This window comes from Cyprinus carpio, chromosome A11 (assembly GCF_018340385.1).
Source record: "Cyprinus carpio isolate SPL01 chromosome A11, ASM1834038v1, whole genome shotgun sequence".
NCBI classification, from domain to species: Eukaryota; Metazoa; Chordata; class Actinopteri; order Cypriniformes; family Cyprinidae; genus Cyprinus; species Cyprinus carpio.
Window position 1 is genome coordinate 8,839,068 of NC_056582.1, and position 22,390 is coordinate 8,861,457.

Here is a 22,390-nt window from a genome sequence, read left to right on the forward strand (position 1 = left end):
TTAGGCCATTAGTATTTTCACCAACAAAAAATGGTTTTAAGCCAGTTATTTAGTGTGTCAGTAGGAAATAACAGTTTACATTTCCAAACAGTCTTTTTGACATTAATTGTAATAATCCAGTGAGATTTTTGTATGCACAAGGAGTCTGACAGCAGCCGGTGCTCCACACAGAGATCTTTGCTGATTTGTTTGGAGATGTTTAAACACTATTAAGTTCACTCTGTTCCACGGCTAATGTCAGTCTAGTGTTCTGCTGTGCTGCACTAGAGGTCGCAGTGAGCACTAGATTGAGGAGCAGCGCTGGTGCTCGCAGCTCTCGCCGGGTGCAGTGGCGCGCGCCTGTAATCCAAGCTGCTGGGAGGCTGAGGCTGGCGGATCGCTTGAGTTCAGGGGTTCTGGGCTGCAGTGGACTATGTCGATCGGGTGTCTGCGCTAAGTTCGGTATCGATATGGTGCTCCTGGGGGAGCTCGGGACCACCAGGTCGTCTAAGGAGGGGTGAAACCGGCCCAGGTCGGAGACGGAGCAGGTCAAAGCCCCCGTGCCGATCAGTAGTGGGGTCGCGCCTGTGAATAGACACTGCAGTGCAGCCTGAGCGATACAGCGAGACTCAGACTTTTGTGTTTGAATCTGCAGGTGGACTAACAGCGAAAGAAAGATGAATTATATGATTAAGAATTCAATGATAATCAAATCGTTTCACTCTTACTTGTCAACTCCAGATAAAGACGTTGTTTCACTTTCAAATTTGTAGCCTTTTTAAACTTTATATCTTTTCAGCAGCTGCATTTGCGGCGTTGTACTTGTTTGTTACCATAAGAGGGGCTACTGTATGTCGTGTGAAATGACTGGTACTGTATCGCCTCTCTCTGGCAGATATGTGATATTTCTGATAATACACAGCGTCTGCATTCCATGACCAGCTGGAGGCGCTGTTTAACCAAAATGAGGCCAGTCTGAATTTTCTCAAGAACCGTGCTCTAAACTAAAGCAGGGTTTTTCAACCGGGGGGCTCGAGCATCAGTTAATTCAGAGACGTTCCCTTGAGGATTTATGAACATGAGTTAGCAAATCTTTATCCATCCACTAGGGGGCGATCTGACTTCCACTGCTAGTCCACGGCTGGAGCAGAGTTTGCTCGAGTATCAGTCACGCTTATTGACAGTGTAAAAGATGACAACAAGAGTATCTCCAAGATGATTGACGGTTAGCTGTGTCGGAAATCCCACCACGGATTGGCATGTTGTTATCTCAGAAACAGGCTCAGCCATCACACTGAATCAGGTAAACTGGTCATATATTTATGTTTCAGTATAATTACGCACGCTATACTCAGGGGCGGTTCTAAACCCTTTTTAGGTAGATTTCAGTCCCCCATCTGTCACCTTAGCCCCCCAAAACTATTAGACCAGTGCTGTTTCCTTAAGAATTTTTTTCATTCTCACGTGTTTTAAGTCTCGTCGGTTTAAACATTAAAGTAATTTTTAAGCCATTTAAGCCCAAGACATCTCAATGCGGTACTCACGCGCTTTGATAGAGCGTTTCCCATGCGCACCGCGCGCACACATCTGAAGTGCACTAACAGATAGTCTTCTCAGACAGCAGGTGAAGACCAAACGGCTGTCTCGACAAGTATCCTTGTAAGCACAGTCGGTTGTTTTATGTGGACGTAAACAGTAAAAGAAAACTAACAAATGTACATCAGTATAACGGATCCGTGCATTTCTTATGTAAATAATGTTAATCAAAAAGAGAAAGGGGGGGGGGGGGGGGGTGTCCTAAAAGGTCGAAAACCCCTGCTCTAAAGTATATAAACAGTCTTATTTATACTATGAGGGATAATTAAGGGCCAATTACATAGGCACCTATTGTAGCCTATCCGTTGGCGTTCTTCTTCTTCTTCATCTTCTGCTCTTGACTCTATAGCAGCCCATAGAACCGCTTTCAGGAAAGTTGAGAAATTTGGCACACTGATAGAGAACCGTCTCAACATTAAACATAGCACGTTTGGAGTCTCTAACTCAAACTGTCCAGTCTAGGCCGGTTCACCACTTGTCCAAAGTTACAATATCTGCACAATCATCCCTTTTTATTATGTGTTATGTCAGAAAACAGAGGCTCACAAAATAACTCCTCTCTAAAATTCAGGGAGGATGGTGTGTGCAATTTCTTTTTGGAGGGGTTTGTGTGGGTCCTGCAGCTAATTTTACATAATGATTACAAAAAATGTAATTTTTAAAAAGGTTTTAATTTAATGAAAAATGTGCCTTATTAAATGAAATAATATTAATAAGCTTTTATTCCCTTCTTGGGCCTGAAATGGAGGAATTTTTGTCAATACTGGTAATTAAATAATATTTTGCCAAATGTGCTTTTGTGCTGAAACTTTGGCTGGTTTAGGCCCGTCATGTATAATGATGACAATAAAACCATCAATAGGTGGCAGCAAACCCTTGTTTTGATGAATTATTTATTGAATTATTCAAATCAAATGACTCGTTCAAAACGCCCGATTTGATTATAAACGTAACAAGCTGCGTCCCAATGTGCATAATATCCATCCTAAATTCTATGTGATATTAGTAATTTTCAATACTATTTAGAGCAGACAGGCTGGATAGTATGCACATTGGGACTCAGATGGGCCTTGAATCACTGGCTCACTTGATTCGTTCAAAAACTGATTCAAAAACTGATTCATTCAAGAAAGAAACACCGTATTACTACTGTATGTACTGCTGGATAAAATCAATAGCACATTTGTGCTCGTGCATATATGTTTTTTCGAGCTGATGTAGTATGGAAAACAGCTGAGTTAAAGATGTAGCCTATCCTTTTCATTTTTTTTTATTAAAACTATCAAAAGCGTGATTAAATAACATTCGATTTTAAAATGTAATGATATTCTAATCAAAACCAGTAAAACATTGGCCGTGGCGCGCCCTCTGTAGATTGAATTTATATATTGCATATGTAGCTGAAGCTTTTTCTGTTCTCTCGCTGCCTGTCCGAGAGAAGTCCAATTCATTTCGACGATTCGATTCCTTTGAACAGTTCATTTGAAAGAATCCGTTCGAAAGCGAATTAAGCTAAATTTGCGTCATGACGTGGCATATTCCATGCTTTGTGTCCAAACTCTAAAACTAAACACTTAAATGAAGCCATATGTTGGCACACATTGCTACTATTATGTTTTGTAGTGTCTTTTTAATTTCTTGCAGATTCGGCTCATAAAAGCAAATTCATTTAGACCTTTAATATAATTTGCATTTACAACAATAATAAAATTGCTTGTCAGCTACAAAGATTTTACGATGTAATAAAATGTTTATTATTTATCACAACATTCAATAATATATTTTATTAATGTAATATTTAGCATAATATTTATTTAAAACATTTTTATTTTTGCTGTTTGACTATAAAAATATCCTACTTTTTTGCAGCATTAGTCAAATTTAGTGCTGTTCGCCGAATTTTCACATCTTGGGAATTTCAAGCTATCACTCACACAACTCAATTTGTCTCCTCTGACCTTTGTTCTGTCTAATCCTGGCCTGTCCCTGCTCTCTTGGCTGCACAGCAGGCTCATAATTGTATCTGTGGTCTGTCGTAAGTGTAAATAAAAAGTTAAAATTTCCTCAGCGTCCGAACTGTCTTTTTCTTCTTCTGGCTTTTTATGGCGTTTGGCAAACAAACAAAAAGGTGCATTCCCTTGGCCTACTGAGCTGGAGTGTGATTCATTGATGGATCAAGAAGAAAGAAAAAAATCTATTAATAAATTGGCTTCTAAATCCTATTAAACAGATGCACCTTTCTGAAATATTTCATTAATGCTTTATATACTCTACAACTTTCCAATCTATTATTCAGCATTTTTTTTATTTAAGTGTAATATTTCATATACCCTTTCCTTTTAACTCTTCCACCAGGATTATCCTTTCATTTTGATAAGCAGTGCAATATATTAATACATGCTCTACAGTTTCTGCTAATCCACATAGACTGCAATTCCCAGACTCATGTTTGTTCAGTTTATACAGGGAATAATTAAGAGCTGTATGCTCAAGTCGAAGCTTGCGAATGATGGTGTCTTCTCTTCTACTGCCACAACACCCTCTTTCACCACCAATTTTATTTTGAATCTGATAAAGATGTCTTCCTCTTTCCTCCTCATTCCATTGTACTTGCCAATTGCCTTGTATAGCCGTTCTTATTATAGCCTTAACTTCTTTACAAAGTGGAATACTCAATTCTATAAAAGAACATTTCAGCGCCTCCTTTACTAGATGATCCACTTCCTAATTTCCATCTACTCCCAAGGAAACATATCTTGCTTCCTGTGTGTATATATATAATATATTATGTATGTATGTATGTGTGTGTATATATATATATATATATATATATATTTATATTAAAAGCATTTCATACAGAATATCTTGTCTTGAGGATCTCCCACTAATCAGACGTGATAATACTGAGAAAGAATCTGAGCATATCACCGCATTCATTGGTGGAGAATCCTCCATCCACCTGGTAGCTAACAATATTGCAGCCATCTCTGTTGTGTAAACCCCTACTTGATCAGATACCTTTTTACTGATTTTAACTTGATGATGTGGGATATATACTGCTGCTGATGCTCGACCTGTTTCTGGATCTTTAGATCTATCAGTGAAAACTGTAATAATTTAACTATAATTCTGCTCAAGATACTGCATAACCATTGCATCCATTGTTTTTACCCTGTTTTTATCATTAATCATTTTTTGCAAATGAAGATCTACTAATTGCAAAGTGAAGAGACACGGTGACATGGGTGACACTACTACTGTCAGTCTCAATTCTACATTTATAATCCCTCTCAGTAAAGCTTCCTCTTCTGCAATCCATCCAAAACTATTAAGCCTGGCAGATTCATGTTCCCAACATTTTTGTTATTGGATGAGTATCATTATGTCCCTTTACTGATATCCAGTAATTCAACATTAGCTTTATTCTCCTGATATCAAGAGGCATTTCATTCATTTCTACCTGTAAGGCAGGAATAGGAGTAGACCTGATAGCACCACAACATATTGATAATGCCTGTGACTGAATCATTTCTACTTTATGCAGCAATGTTTTGGACGCAGACCCATATACTATACATCCATAATCTATGGTTGACCTAATTCGTGCACAATAAATTCTCTTCAGTGAATGATATCTGGCCCCCCCAATCCACCCCAGCTAGACATTTTAAAATATTTAAAACTTTCTTGCATTTATCAACATTTTTTGTATATGAAGTCCAAATGTCGGTTTAGTATCCAGCCAAACCTTTCCGAAAAACCCCCTGGAAAGGAGAAAAATATCATTTATTTTCCAGAACATAATTAAATTTACACAGATTAGACGTTAAGGCTGTAACTAGAAACTAATGAAGGGTTCTTTCCTGGTTTTGCAGTTGGTATAACAATCCCATGTTTCCAAATTGTCGGTAATATCCCTTTATCCCAGATTCTATCAAAAAACCTTAACAAAATATACAATGATGTATCTGATAGATGCTTAACCATAGCACATCCTTCCCTGGGGAGGTTTGCTTAGCCCCTAACATGGCCCTTTTTATTTCATATAAGGAAAAATCATTATCTACCATAGGCTACTTCCTGATAATCCTCTATGAACTAATAATTCTGGATTATCTCTTAAACAATTATCTCTATGCCTTCTCACACTGTCTGAGATATTATCATTACTATGTACTTTTACAAATGCTTTGGCTAAAACTTCAGCTTTTTCGATATCTGAAACAGCTGGTTTATTTCCATTTATTATAACCGGAATACTGTTATTTTTTTGTATTCCGTCCGAACTGTCATTGCAATCCATTGTTTTCCTATGGACCGCACTCCCTCTCGTTACGTCACTTCCAGTTTTGGCGGTTTTCAGATGCGGAAGTAAAATTATCTCACAAAAATGACTAGTTTTCCCCTCACAGATCAAGCTTGCCACACTGACGAATAGAAAGCTGTTTGGTTTGAAAGTAACGTCTATGTGAACTGTTAAAACGTTTATGCTATTGAAAATAGACCCTTTCGCCTATATTTTAGGTCACTCAGCGAAAAATCAGTGAACCGATTCAGTCCGATTCGTGAACGACTCTTTCGGTTCACGTCAGTTCAGCCACTTCAACCGATTCACTGAAAAGCTCCGGACACCGCTAACTGAAGAGGGGGCGGGGCACAACGAGGACCATCTCCAACGGTTCGCATGTTGTTTTTCATGAGTTGTCGTGTGTCTCTGTCAGTCATACGGCTAGCCCTACCCCGCAATCCGACTCTAGTAGCGAAGCCCGTGTCTCCGACTCTTAAAGCAAGCAGACTCCTAGTCCGTTTTAATTCGCTAGCCAGCGTATCGACATTATTCAGCATGCCCGAGCGGAGGCCCTTCGTGCGGTTGCCCACTGACGTCTACCCCGTCAACTACGGGCTGCGCCTCAAGCCCGACCTCATCGACCTCACCTTCGAGGGCAAACTGGAGGCAGCTGTGGAGGTAATGTGAACCCGATGCCATGCAGCCCCTCTCTCCCCTCTGCTTAGGGCCCCAGGGTCATGCCATGCTCGTGTTAACCCTGGTTTTTCACTTTGCATTTTTATAACCGCTGATACTGTTGTTGCTGCTGCTAATCTAACAAGCTAACTTACCTGCTAGTGATCCAGACAGAGGCTTTACACTCCACGTCTTTCACATTTACGAGTTCCAGCATGTTCCAATTTGGTTGTTTAAGGTTAAACACTTAAACCTGCTGTCCTCTGAGGTCTGCCTCTCGCAATAAAGAGAAATAAGCAGTTAGTTGCCCCGCAAGCTAAAGCGCTAACTGGCGCCACACTGCTAACCACGTTAGCCTGCAGGACTGCTGTCATGAAGCACGTAAATACAAACATATATGTCGTAATTTAACCTCCTCCCAGGTTATAGTTTTCAGGTACAAGGCCGAGGCAGCGAATCAGTCCCGTCTTCAAGCTCCTGAGTCACTCTGAGCCTTGTCTGACAGTTTACATGATACTTTATAGCTTACCATAATCACAGTGTACTGCCCGAGGAAACAGTAAGGCGCAATATGGACTTTGTGACTTAAAATAATGCACTTCCATATAAAACCTCCAAAATATGGGGTTAATTATTAGTTTGGTACGTCTTTCATACTGATTAAATGCAACATATCTGTCTATATCTGTATCTACCTATCATTTATATATGTGTGTAACATACAGATGTATATATGTGTCTTTATCTCTCTCTCTCTCTCTATATATATATATATTGGTATGTATGTATGTATGGGATTTTTATCAGAACAATCACTACTACTGGGTAAATTACTGTGGTTGATGCTGTAAACAGACAGAAGATGATAGAGGTCAGTGCGGGCCAGATGTGACGAAATTTAGGTCCGGGCTGCGTAAGATTGTTTGTAGAGCCTTTTTATAGACCAGCAGCTTTACATGTTAAGTCATGTTGTACCCCTGTCTAATGAAAGTCGCCTTGCAGTTGAAGTTGTCGTGATGCCAAGACTTATTAGAGCATGAGATTAACTACATCCCCCACAATGCCCCACGCATCATGACCGTCATTGGCTTACATTTATGAGCCCCATTGTCACAAAGCCAGTGAGTGTACTCACTGCATCCAAGTCACATCCAGCTTCAACAAGCCACATGTGCTCTCTAAAGCTTCACCTTGGCAGATTCAAGCCTCTAAACACAATGTGCATCATTATTTCGGATCTGATTCCCTGAAAATTAAGTGCGATGATAGTTCAGTTGAGGAAATATTTAAAACCGTGCATTTACTGATTCTGGGATGTGTTTGTCTGTGAAAACTAGCTTATGGACATGAGGAGAGGAGAGCCTGAAAGCTATTGATCATCCCGGGAAAGTTTCACTTCAGCGTTATGCAACAAATGCAGTCTTAAACAGCCTATTGCAACATAAGAGGCCATGCAAACTGTTGTTCTTTTTATTCATAATCTGATTATATATGCACACGTCAGAATTTCATAGCAGCAGCAGGAGATGGCCCTTGAGCCTCAGCAAAGCCGCGAGGATTCAGGCGGTTCTTTTTCCATGTGTGCCGTATTTGCTCGTACTCCTGGAGATTTCCTACAACAAAACAGGAAAAGGGAAATCTTATGTGCTGTGATATGAGCAGAGATAAAAACGGCTGAAGTAGGGATCCCAAGACACAGGGTTCTTTCACTACCATCCAAAACTTTAAAGTTTTTTTTTTAGTGTATTTACAAGAAGTCTCTTACTCTCACCAAGGCTGTATTTATATGATCAAAAATACAATACAACAGTAATAATGAGAAATATTAACATTTTAAATGAGCTGTTTTCTATTTTAGTATGCTATTCTATTTAGTAATGTAATAACTTTCCTGTGATGCAAAGCTGAATTTTCAGCATCATTACTCCAGTCTTCAGTGTCACATGATCCTTCAGAAATCACTCTGATATGCTGATTTAATATGCTGATTTCTTGCTATTATCAATCAATGTTGAAAACAGTTGTGCTGGTTAATATTTTGGAAACTGATACTTTTTTTTTCAGGATTCCTTAGTGAATGGAAAGTTCAAATAAACAGCATTAATTTGAATTCGAAATCTTCTGTAACATTGTAAATGCTCCTAAATATCAGTTTTCATCAATTTAATGCATCCTTGCTTAATAAAATTTCTCTTTTTGTGTCGGAGAAAAGAGGCTTGTTCAGTATTTACTAAACCAGGAAGAATTTTCCTGCGGTGATTGGCTCTACTGTATGTAGGTGACGTGAGATTGTTCCACTTTTATGGCTGTCATCTGATACAGTATGAAACAAAGGAAGGTTTTCAAAGCTTGCGAAAGGCAATGAAGTGTTGCTAGAAAAGAAACCACACACCAAACACTGAGAACTGGGGATCATGAAACAACCGGACCCATTTAAATGTTAAAACTGAAGCCTATGTCATTGTTCTTTCCAGGTTACACAAGGGACAAACCAGATTGTGATGAACTGTGCTGATATAGACATAATTACTGCTTCTTTTGTGCCTGAAGGGGGGGAAGGTGAGTGCCAAACTCTGAAAACCAACCGTAATCCACATTTAGTTGATGTATTTGCTTGACTTTTGCCTGATTGCTGGTTCGACCTGCATTAAATGCTTTATAGTTTATTTTTAGGATTAACTGTGCTCATTTTCTCCCCGTCCATTTAGAAATTAACGCTACAGGATTTAACTATCAGAACGAGGATGAGAAGGTGACCCTATGTTTTCCCAGCATTCTGCAAAAAGGTAAAGACCTCCTAAATAGTCCTGGAAGGAGCCTGCTGCTTTCATGTCAACAATCTCTGTGTAATTAGTTGTGTAACTATAGTGGGTTTATTGTCGCATTGAGGTGGCTTGAACAGCTTCCTGTTAAAAGATGAATGGCCCTTCCCTGCTCTGTCCTTCTGTTTTATGTTCCTTTTTTTTTAAATCATGGGCGTCTTGTTTTTCAGGGTCGGGATCATTGAAAATAGACTTTGTTGGAGAGCTGAATGACAAAATGAAAGGCTTCTATCGGAGTAAATACACGACTCCTTCGGGAGAAAACCGCTATGCTGCCGTCACACAGTTTGAGGTAAATTCATATCAGAGTACTCGGTTCATTCATTTCTTTGCTCGTTGGCTTTCTCTGCCGCTGTTTGCTTCAGCACTGCCGTTTGTCATGCCTCTTCCTGCTCAGTCATTCGTTTGAGATCTTGACCGTTTCTCTCGACAAAGACGATTTCACATTCACATAATCATTCGGCATACACTTTTATACTTGCAAATGAGGGAAAACAAGCAATTTATTATACAGGAACTCATAATGGAGACATGCAGAAGTAAAATTGTAGTCAAATGAAACCTGTTACGTAATGTGTTGCTTGGCCTTTGATGACATGTGCATTGTACCATTTAAATATATTTGTGTGTTCCACTATGATGCTTACAAATACAAATCCATTAATCCAAGTAATTTAGATACTCCAGCTTATTATATTTGTACTTGATAGATTTTAATGTGGAAGAGGTAATTAACTGAAGGTTTAGCCTCTTAACTTAAAGATGAAGATAACTTGATCAGGGCTCAATGATAAGGATGCTTCCGTTGGCTCGGGGCCAGCGTGAGAGAGTTGATGGAAAAGTAATTGGTCCTTTTGGTTTAGTGCTGCGTTGCCACTGAAAAATTTACATGCATTGATCTTGTACATCCATTATTATGCCTTGTCAAGGCTAATTGTTTGGTTTTCAGTGATGTAATCAATGCTGTTGTACATTTTGCTGATTTATTTGTCTGCAAGGTAATGTTATCTAGCTGACTAACATAGACATTGCAAAAATACTTTTTATAGTCAGTCTTATGTGTGTTATTTAATCAGTTATTGCATATTTTCTAAAAAAAGGACTAAAAAATGATAACCAAAACATTTATATAATGGCAATAATATATAGTAATAATAATAGAAGTAATTATATATGTATATGTGATAATTGCAAAAATAAAAATAGTATAAAATGTTTTGTCACTGGGCCAGTAAAAATGTTGGCAGGGCAGTGTTTTGGATTTAGGCCTAATGTTTACTAGCAAAAGTGTGTTTTGTTTATGGAGTTATATAACAGCTGTATGTTTTCCAGCTTGTTGCATTTTCTTTTCTTTTTTTCTTTAAAAAAACTGCCAACCAAAATGTTTTGTGAATTTAATGAAGAATGAAACAAAAATAAGAAATAAAAACACTGCATAAAAATAGACCAAATTCTTTTGTCACTGGGCCAGTGAAAATGTTGGCATGGCAAATAAAAATCCAAACTGCTGACCTGATTGGTCCATATGGAGAAAAAAAACGAAAGAATCAGAATAGAGTGTTTTTGTGCATCTGTGGTTTTTGATGCCATGCAAATATCCCTGCACGTGTTTAAATCACTGCAACCCAGGCTAACCCTGAGTCCTCTCTTCCCATCTCGCTGTCTCTCACCTCCAGGCCACGGACGCACGTCGAGCTTTCCCTTGCTGGGACGAACCCGCTATCAAAGCCACTTTTGACATCACCCTTATCATCCCAAAGGACAGAATAGCCTTGTCAAATATGGTACGTCTCGATTTTTTTTCGTTTTTTTTTTTTTAAATCTTTCCCTCTGGAAACAAACGTCCCTAAATGAGTTGATTCACATTACTGTCAGACGTGTGCATTATCTAACACAGGCCCAGAGGTGATGTACATTCTCTGAGTCATGCACATACGGCGCACAAGTTTTGACCTGGGACGTGTACCAGTCACATTCCTTCTCTCTTTTGAAAATGAATTTTGTACCACTGTATTGATTTAATAACTTCTACTGCTGTTTTTATCATTCTTAGGAAGTTATTTGTTTTTGTGGTTTCATCAATTTACATGTAAAGTGACCAACCACAGTTTATTTACATGTCAGTCAAACTGCCCCTTCCACACTGAGGCCCGAAAAAGCTGCAAATTGAACCTGAATTTCCTATTTCTGTGCAGAATGTTGTTGATCGAAAGCCATATCCAGAGGATCACAGTCTGGTGGAGGTGAAGTTTGCCACTACACCCATCATGTCCACCTACCTGGTGGCGTTTGTCATTGGCGAGTATGACTTTGTGGAGAGTCAGTCATCAGATGGTGTGACGGTCCGTGTGTACACACCTGTCGGAAAGGCAGAGCAGGGGAAATTTGCACTGGAGGTATGAGAACTGCTCTCTCAGTTTGTGACTGTTTGCATATTTTGGCATTTAAAATTTAAATTGGTTTAGATATTTGTAGTCCAAACAGCAGAATTTTTTTTTTTTACAAACCTAATAATATTTGAAAAAAATTATATTTTTAATGTTTTATTTCAAAACATCTGATTAAAAATAAACACTACTATTCAAAAGTTTGGAGTCAGTACAATATTTTATTTATTTATTTATATTAAGAAAGTATTGAAAAAAGGATGCCTCAAATTGATCGAAAAAATGAACGTAAATATTGTTCAAAATAATCACTTCCTTAAATAAAACAAAAACCATAATAATAATAATAATAGTCTAACATTAAGAAAAATTTACTAAATTTCAAAAAAGTATTAACATTGATAATAGAAAACTGTTATTTTAAAATGTAATAATATTTTGCAGTGTTTTAATGTATTTTCAAATCAGACTTGGTGAGTATAAGAGACTTTACTGACCCCAAACTTTTGAGCTGTAGTGTGTGTATATATATATATATATATATATATATATATATATATATATATATATATATATATATATATATATATATATATATATATTTAAAACATTATTTTTTTTGTAATATTATTAACAATATGATGTTTATACCGTAAGCTGACAATTTATAATTTTATTTTATTTTTTACTTAATGCTAGCATGATTATAATAACACTTTTTTTTTTTTGTGTGTGTGAAAGTATTCACTTGTAAAAAAAGTTTTTATTTTATTTTTTTCAGGTTGCCACAAAGACCCTTCCATTCTATAAAGATTATTTCAGTGTTCCTTATCCGTTGCCTAAAATTGATCTAATTGCTATTGCTGATTTTGCTGCTGGTTAGTATCATTTTCTTGAATTATTAAACGGCTCATAGACATTGTTATATTCAGTTTTAACCTTTGGTGCTCTTGCGTCCTGTAGGTGCCATGGAAAACTGGGGCCTTGTTACTTACAGGTGATAAATCATTTTAAATCAAATGATTAAATGGCAAACTTGAGAGTTGACAAAACAAAAACCTTGTGTTTTTGAAAGCAGCCATTCAGGAGAACCTCATTAATATTTAATCTATCTTGGTAGCATGTTAATCCCCAGCCATACCTCAACAATATGAACCACATTATGTTCTGCACTCTGTTCTTATGTAGTTTTTATTGTCTTTTTTTTTTTTTTTTTTTAATGTTGTGTTCATCCCCTCACAGGGAGACGGCTCTGCTGATCGACCCAAAGAACTCGTGTGCATCGTCCCGGCAGTGGGTCGCCCTGGTAGTCGGCCACGAGCTGGCACATCAGTGGTTTGGGAACCTGGTTACCATGGTGAGTGTTCAGATGTTCAGTGTGGTAGGTACGCCACTTATAGTTTTTGTAGGTCACAGTGGTATTTGAATGTAACTGTGTTATTCAGGGTGCTCAGAAAATGTCTGTTGCTGCAGGAATGGTGGACTCATTTGTGGCTTAATGAAGGTTTTGCATCTTGGATCGAGTACCTTTGTGTGGACCACTGTTTCCCCGAGTATGACATCTGGACCCAGTTTGTATCTGCGGACTACACTAGAGCTCTGGACCTGGATGCGTTAGATAACAGCCACCCTATTGAGGTCTGCAACAGATGAGTGCATCTCTCTCATTACCCCCGATCTCACAGTGTGTGTCTCTGGTATTTGTTGCTTTTAGGTGTTTGTGTTGATAGCAGCAAGTTTTGATTTGCACTTTATTTGTCAGTCTGTTTGTTTACTCAGCCATATCACTTACAGCATTTAAATTCCAGACCCAGATTTAGCCTGAGGAAATATTGATCTCTGAGTCATGTTTCAGAGCGCGTGTGTGTTTTAAATCGTAGGTTGATGTCGGACACCCGTCAGAAGTGGATGAAATATTCGATGCCATATCATACAGCAAAGGGGCCTCTGTCATTCGCATGCTGCATAACTACATTGGCGATGAGGTGAGAGGTCACGTTCAGCCAGCTGCAGAGAGACGTTCACAGTGTAAATCTGTCAGACAGGTGGTCGATGTGGGTCTCCCAGGAGTATGTATGGAGTCTATGATGAATCTGATAGATGACCAGCCCTTGTTAATACTGACTTAAAGATTCTTTACAGTTTTGATTTGGAATAATTTCTGATTAAATTATCTTTCTTTTAGGATTTTAGAAAGGGAATGAATGCTTACCTTTTGAAATTTCAGCACAAAAATGCATCTACTGGTAAGTTAACGCGACAGTCTTTGTGTAGCTAAGCTTTGACCCTCTAATAATTTTTATCTTGGTGATTAAACAGTCCAATAACCTTGTAAACCCAAGATTTTTTATTAAAGTGTTTAGGCTTATTATGAGTATACACGTAACTGCCTCTTCACAATTTTTTGTTTTGAATTTTTAGATGTCTTATAGTTTCTATTTTAAATTTGAATAAGACGGCATTAAAAAACAGACAAATCTGAGTTGTTTGATGTTATATATATATATATATATATATATATATATATATATATATATATATATATATATATATATATATATACCCGAGTCACCATCCTACATTTTTCTTTTTCAATGATCTGTTACACTCAGATGTGCATTACATTACTTATGTCACTACATTACATAACATCTGTCACTACTTCCATTTCATTGCAACATTAGATATGAATAAAAGAGATTCTAAAGTCTGTTTGTTATAGGCTTAGACTGTATTTGACATGAACAAAACTCAATTATGTTGCAAATCACAATTATTTTTATGACAGTTGCTCATCAGTCTAAACTGATGATTGTGACAGTCCTAGCAGCTTTCTTAAACTGTGGAAAGCTTCCAGAGTGACCTGTGCATCAGTTTCACTGGATAAATGTGGGATGATGTTTCTAACATTCAGTGTTTAGCTTGATCTACACACCCAGTGTTTGTAGAGTGCAGTAATTTAATCTTTTTTTTAATAAAAACATTAATTTTCACTTGTGCTCAGTGTATGTAGGAAAATGTCTCCATGAGGAAATGATTGAGCTTACTGCCACAATCCGATCCAAACAACAAGGATTACAGCTGTAGTAATTACATAGTGTGTTACATTGTAATTCTGACACAACATAGTATGTGGCGGCAGTGTTGTGGGTGGATGTGTGATCATGCACCAGTGTTGTTATTATGCTTTGTTAATTGTTGTGTAGCCAGAAATAGCGGGTGTAACGTCTCTCTTTCTCTATCCCAGAGGACCTTTGGGAGTGTTTGGAGCAAGCAAGTGGGAAGCCTATTGCCGCAGTGATGAATTCCTGGACCAAACAAATGGGCTTCCCGATTATAGTAGTGGATCAAGAGCAGGTAACATTTACAAACTTGTTTGGTTTGGTTTTATTTTGTGTTTTGTTTTGATCCGACCCGGCACTGTGGGATTGTGTGTGTGTGTGTGTGTGTGTGTGTGTGTGTGTGTGTGTGTGTGTGTGTGTGTGTGTTTTTTTTGTTTTTTTTATCTGGATGTTTTTTCCCCTGAAGTTTCAAAAATAATTTGAATACCCCTCGGGGTATTGAGAATTCTTGCTGAGATGGACTGTGAGCTTCTCAGGGAGCATCTGGTAATAACAACTGTTGTCTTGGCAATACCAGATTTAATCAGAGCTGAACTAATATTTTTTTTTTTTTGTCCTCCAGCATGGCAGTGACCGTGTGCTGAAAATCTCTCAGAAGAAGTTCTGTGCTAGCGGACCACGTAATGGTACATGCAAAATAAAAGAGCAGTTAAACTACTGGATCTGCTGACTTTAACTATTTATTTATTTGTCTTTTTCTGACCCCGTTATACCCTAATATCTGTTTTTATGTGCTAGATGAGAACTGCCCCAATTGGATGGTTCCCATCAGCATCTGCACCAGTGAGGACCCGAGCTGCACCAAGATGAAGGTTCTGCTGGACCAGCCTGAAACCACAGTTAACATCACCAACATTGCACCAGACCATTGGCTCAAGGTCAGATTGCTGTGTTTTATGCATTTCATGGAAAAGGCTATTTATAATGTAAATCTCAATGAACTCTGAAGATTGAAATGACATCAGAGATTGACGATCGGTCTTATGTGCATGTATAAAAACGTGCATCTTCTTCCATGTGCAGATTAATCCCGGTACCGTGGGATTCTACAGGATACAATACAGCACAACCATGCTGGAAAGTTTGCTGCCTGGTATCCGAGACCTCACACTGCTGCCTGTGGACCGCCTGGGTCTGCAAAACGACCTCTTCTCCCTGGTGAGACGCCACACATGCATCTGAATCAGTGTTTTGCAAGTCAGAGTAGAGGCTCAGATCTCCACTTGAGTCAAGTCTCAAGTATTGATGGTTAAGACTTGAGTGAAGTGTCAAGTTACACAGTCTTGTGGAAGTCAGGTTCTTTTGAGACTCCAACAGAAAAACAAACAAACAAACCCGTATGGAAACTGAGAAGTGTTAAGTGGGCATTTTGCTGAAACAATAAAGGTGTAGAGGATGGTGTTATTTGTAATATCTATTGGAACATATCTGTAGATTTTTTTATAATAATGAAAAATTATTTATATAGGACAAAAGAAATAGTTTACTTAAAATGTCAATTCTATCATCATCTACTCCCTCAAGTTCTAAACCTGTATGAGTTTCTTTCTTCTGCTGACCTCCATTGATTTCAATAGTATTTATGTTTCCATACTATAGAAGTTAATTGGGACCAGCAACTGTTTGCTTACACACATATCGTGTATGTTCAGCAGAAGGAAGAAACTGATACAGGTTTGCAACAACTTGAGGCTAAGACAGAATGTTTAATGTATTAAATTGCCTTTTTTTTTTTCTTAAAATTTGGCTGATTATAAAGTGTGTGCTTGTCTGAGTGTTTTAGTATTGGTGTTTCACTGAGCTCTTTTATAGGCTACAAATCTTTTTTTTCCAATTTTGCTATCTTTGTGGTCAGTGTTGCTGAAATGTTTTTTAAGAAAAGCAATTTCAACAATATCATTATTCGTTTCTGTTTCTCGTCTCCATCCATTACGACCGTCCGTCTTTAATAGTGTTGTGCTGTCTCTGTCTCTGTTATGCCCTCAGGCTCGAGCAGGTATGATCAGTACTGTGGAGGTGTTGAAGGTGATGGAAGCATTTGTGAATGAGCCAAACTACACGGTGTGGAGTGACCTGAGCTGTAATCTGGGTGTTCTGTCCTCTCTGCTCTCACACACTGATTTCCACGAGGACATCCAGGAGTTCATCCGAGATCTCTTCACACCTATCGGCATGAAGCTGGGCTGGGACAGCAAAACCGGAGAGGGTGAGAGCCAGAACTCAAAATGCATATAAACATTCTGTCATAAAGAGTCACCCTCATGTCATTCCAAACCTCTTTGACTTTCTTTAATCTGTGGAACATAAAAATATGTTATTTTGAAGAGGCCATTGACTTCCATTGTATTCCATATTTGGGTAAACTATCCCTTTAAAGGTGTCATATTCTTCACTTTTGTGGCAATCAGTTTTTTTTTTTACATGACCAGTTTCTTGCCCTTTTCTATTTACACAGGCTGTATTTATATGTTCTCTATGTAAATGAGCTCTGTTATGATTGGCTGAGTGCAATGAGTGACAGAGCTCCTGTCAAGTTATTGAAAGTTGAAAGGGTGTTGGTTATGTAAATGTGATGTCATAACCATCTGCTTTTAATATATGGTTGGGGTTACCAAAATACAAAGGTTTTTTTAGTAGATAACAGGAACAGTGATATTGCACTGTGCATTTTCAATACCAATTTTGATACTAACTTAAAAACAAATATGTTATTGATTTATTTAAGAAGTTAAATTCATGTAAATATTAATTAAATATAAATATTAGTAAATAAATGTAAATAATAACCATGAATAAATGTATTTGTACATTTAAAAATGACAGGTAGCATTCAAGCATTTCTTATTTAAATATAAAATATAAAAATATGTAAATATAACTACTTGAAAGATGTAAAGATCTGATGTTATAGATAAGCGCTACAGATCCTGAGAGTCATTGACAAATATCTTATATTGTATAATATCCATTGTAATCAGTGATATCAATGTTGTATTTCAAATGACGTGGTTGCTCTTCTCCCCGTCTCTTGTTCAGGACATTTGGACGCCCTGCTGCGGGGTCTGGTACTGGGGAAGCTGGGTAAAGCGGGGCATAAGGCCACTCTGGAAGAGGCCCGGCGGAGATTCAAAGAACATGTGGAGGGTAAACAGACCCTGCCTGCAGACCTCAGGAGTCCAGTGAGTCGTCTTGCATTTCTGCTTATAATACACACACATTTGCATCAGGGTACCAGTGATGCACCAAAATTTGGACAACTGACATTTTGGTGATCAAAAATAAGCGTTTTTTTTTTTTTTTTTTCTGGATGGTGGTGTTGACCGTCTTAGTGTTTATTTTGCACAGACATGGATAAACTACAACAGGTGAACATATCAGCTGTGAGGACACTAGTGCTGGAATAACAGTATCCATTTAGTATTGAACAGTTCTTGTTTTTTTGTTTATGTTAATACAATTATAAGCCAGTTAAATATTTTGGGTAATATTAATATGGTTCTAAATGTTTGGTTTTGTTTTCGGCTGACAATGTGTATTTTGGTGCACCACTAGTACTATTATCTACACCTTAGCAGTTTTATTAGGACATGTGGTTACACTTTATTTTAAGGTGTGCTTGTTGGTGTAATTATGCAGTAATAGTACTGAATAATATTAATTAACTACATGTACTTCCTATATGGTTAGGATTAGGGTTTGTTTTAGGATTACTTGCATGAAATTATGCATGTTAATTGTTATTATAATAGTAAGTACATATATAAAATAAAGTGTTACTGGACATGTTTATCAGCTGATGTTGTTCCTGTAGTTTTTATTGGTATTGGCTCAACATGTCCCTGTAAACGTAGGTGTTTCTGCATTCCCTTTAGGTGTACCTAACAGTTCTGAAGCACGGAGACAGCACAACGCTTGACACCATGCTCAAGGTGATAGTTAGCACGTGTCTGAACATTACACAGCGACAGCCTTGAAGCTGTAGATGAATAAAATGCATCTCTCGTGTTCTGTGTTCAGCTTCATAAGCAGGCAGACATGCAGGAGGAGAAGAACCGCATCGAGAGAGTGCTGGGAGCCATTCCCGCCCCTGACCTCATCCAGAGAGTGCTTAACTTTGCCCTGTCGGTACGAAAGTACACCCACACACTTACTGTAGAAAATAGGTCAGACTGTGGAAACTTTTAAAGCACCAGAAACACACTTTGCAAGAGTGTGAAATGTTTGAATGGATAAAGGGAACGACGGGAAACAGTCAAGTTTTTTGGGGGTGAATTATGCCAAACCTGTCAATTATATGTCTCTATCATATTTCACACCAAAGAAGAAAGATGTCATATGTGTGTGTGTGTGTGTGTGTATATATATATATATATATATATATATATATATATATATATATATATATATATATATATATATATATATATATATATATATATATATATATATATACAGAGATTTTAAATATTGTTGGATTCATTTATTTAATGATATTATTATATGTATTAAAGGACCAGTATTATTTCTGTCCCTGCAAAGCATCACTTTTCCTCAAGAGATCGATAAAGCACCATTTTCATCACTCTCATCTTTGAATTAACATTCTCACTAGAAATCTTATCTGATATGCTCTAATCTGAGTCTGTGGGAATTCAAAATCTCCAGAAGTGTGAACAGTGACGCTGAGTGTGGCTGTGGTATTTTTAGGAGGAGGTTCGTCCCCAGGACACAGTGTCTGTAATCGGGGGCGTAGCTGGAAGCAGCAAACAGGGGCGCAAAGCTGCATGGAAATTTGTTAAGGACAACTGGGAAGAACTTCATAACCGTTACCAGGGCGGCTTCCTCATATCAAGACTCATCAAGGTGAAATAAGTGCAATACACAATTAAGATGGGAAATATAGTAGCAGACCGAATTTATTGATTGTGAATCATGAATATATGCATGCAGTTTTGATCGTTGTTCATTTTGTTTCTTCACTGCAGCTGACAGCGGATGGGTTTGCAATAGATAAAATGGCTGCTGAAGTTAAGGTGAGCATTGTCACTTAAAAAGCCATTTTAGACAGACGAGTGAATGTAATATATATTTTCTAGTTATTTTCTGCTCTAAAATATTATGTAGACTAGATAGCACACTTAGGCAGAATAGAACTTGCTTGCAAAACCGTAAGGTTATAAGCAAATTGTTTATTTTTGTTGGATTTGTGTGTGTGTGTGTGTGTGTGTGTGTGTGTGTGTGTGTGTGTGTGTGTGTGTGTGTGTGTGTGTGTGTGTGTGTGTGTGTGAATAAGTGGAACCAGTTAACAAATCTTAAGTTCATTAGTGAATCATTCTAAATTATTTTTTTTTTGGCTAATTAATATACACTTCCATTCAAAAGTTTGGGGTTTTAAAAGAAATTATTGAGCAAGGATACATTAAATTGATCAAAGTGACCATAAACACATTTATAATGTTAAAGGGATAGTTCACCTTCTGTTGCTGGTCCCCATTGACTTCCATAGTATGGGGAAAAAAAAGAAAAAAAAACTATGGAAGTCAAAGGGGACCAGCAACTGAAGGTGAACTATCAGTTTATTTTTGTTCTATTTCAAATAATTGCTGTTCTTTTGAACTTTCTATCCATCAAAGAATCTGGAGAATCACGGAAGTAAATTGCATTTTAAAATATATTAATGGTCATTTTATGTATATGTCATTTTGAATGATATTAATATTTCACAATATCACTGTTTTCACTGCATTTTTTTTAAATATAATGCAAGCAAACATTTCAAACAAAACCTGAAATATGTTTGTTTGGTTTTAAATGATGAAAGAATAGATATCCCGTTCAGTGTACTGTGATCCACATGCATGAGTTTGAAAAGAGACTGATAACCAGCACAGGTTGCTGTTCTTTAACAGGGATGTTGGTTGTTTTTCAGAGCTTCTTTGAAAGTCATCACGCGCCAGCGGCCGAGCGCACGGTACAGCAGTGCTGCGAGAACATTCTCCTGAACGCTGCCTGGCTCAAGAGAGACGCAGAAGACATCCACCAGTACCTGCTGCAGAGGAAAGCGCCCCCCGTCTGACCTCTGAACTCTGACCCCTCCCTGACCTGCTCACTCACTCCGAACCGAGCATCATCTTCAGCGAAATCAGAAACGATTACAGAACTGCAACTCCATCTTAAGAATTACCCAAGAGTCAGTAAAGAGAAGCGAGACTAGGAACCTGTGAGACTGTGATTCAGCTAGTGCACTCGAGCAGAGCTGTGACTGAGACGCGAGAGATTTGATGAGCTGGTAATGCATGTACACACGTGGTTTCCTCAGTATGGCACTCCTCTCTTACAGTGGAATCATTACACAATCATCTCTCTTTCCTTACATTCACAGATAGAAAAAACAAGCATGATGTTGCTATCCTCACTTTTAAATTCGTTTGTGTTTTCTTTTGTTCTGATGATGATCTCCTGTTTTATTAGTATTTCGCTGTATACACATTTTACCCATAATCCTCTGCGGCGTGACTGGGCAGAATGGGGGTTAAAGGTTGGGATGCACTGCTGACTGAACAGACTCCGTGGTAACGGCTCTGAATCCCATGGTTAGTATTGGTTAGGACTGAAGACACCTAAGCATGGTACTGTGTGTATATTGTAAACTGCAAGCATTAGATCTGAGACCTCCAATTAATCTGAAATGTGGTTATATATATACAAAAGTATTATCTCTGATCTTTGCCCTTGTCTCCTGTACGTCACTATCACCTTTTCTGTGGCACTTCCAGTGGTTAATACCTCCAGAACCTGCGAAAGAAATGAACGCAAAGCTGTTAAAGAAACATTTTATAAGATGTATTGATTATTTTGCTGTTGTAGAAATCAAAAATAGCATTCTAGTTTCAAGTTTGGTCCCCCCTCAAAAAAAAAAAATCATGATTCAACCTGGTTTCAAACTCAGAGGCCTTAAATTGGGAAATGATTATCCGCTGACAAGCTGAGATGCAATGGGCTCATATTAGCGTTGTTGAACATCAAACCAACAGAGATTTTAATATCAGATATGATGCCCAACGCAGAGTTCGTGATCATTAGATTCTGTCTAAATCTTTCCCTGAAATGTGCTTTTGTTTAAAAATACAATTGATGTTCATTAAAGAAGATGAGAAAAAAAGAGAAACAATGGGCACAACTGCATTGTGGGAATGCTGTGTTGGTTTTGTACATGTAAGGTATGACTCCTCAAGCTCTTATATTTGTGTGCATTTTGTAAACTATATACAGATGAAGATGTATCCCTTAAATGTAGACTATGCCACTGTTCAAATGAGTGTTTCAAAAACACATCACTTACGAATATACATGCAAATAATGATTTAAATCATGTGCAGCAGGTACAGCAGGAGGAAAGACGAGGACTTTGGTTTTATCAGCATCACAGATGCTCCGTTTTGGGACACTGACGCACAGATGTAACGATTAAAGTTTTCCTGTGTGTGCACAGATTTTCTGTTGGGAGCTTGTGTTCACTGA

General features: G+C 37.8%; 1 protein-coding gene across 2 annotated transcripts; it reads left to right on the plus strand.

Moving 5' to 3' along the window:
- The first annotated feature begins 1,135 nt into the window (after positions 1-1,135).
- Positions 1,136-22,362, plus strand: LOC109072054 (puromycin-sensitive aminopeptidase). 2 transcript variants are annotated; one of them, XM_042766125.1, is made up of 23 exons: positions 1,136-1,282; positions 9,013-9,097; positions 9,247-9,324; positions 9,531-9,652; positions 11,037-11,144; positions 11,556-11,756; positions 12,529-12,625; positions 12,711-12,744; positions 12,990-13,104; positions 13,221-13,385; positions 13,628-13,732; positions 13,933-13,993; positions 14,995-15,104; positions 15,432-15,495; positions 15,608-15,747; positions 15,893-16,027; positions 16,856-17,075; positions 17,906-18,048; positions 18,742-18,798; positions 18,887-18,994; positions 19,577-19,732; positions 19,855-19,902; positions 20,799-22,362. In XM_042766125.1, the coding sequence occupies exons 2-23, from the start codon at positions 9,040-9,042 to the stop codon at positions 20,943-20,945; spliced, it is 2,472 nt and encodes an 823-aa protein (XP_042622059.1). In that variant the 5' UTR covers positions 1,136-1,282; positions 9,013-9,039; the 3' UTR covers positions 20,946-22,362. The 2 variants fall into 2 exon arrangements, with proteins under 2 accessions (XP_042622059.1, XP_042622058.1); XM_042766124.1 differs by lacking the exon at positions 1,136-1,282 and adding an exon at positions 6,214-6,541.
- The last annotated feature ends 28 nt before the right edge of the window (positions 22,363-22,390 follow it).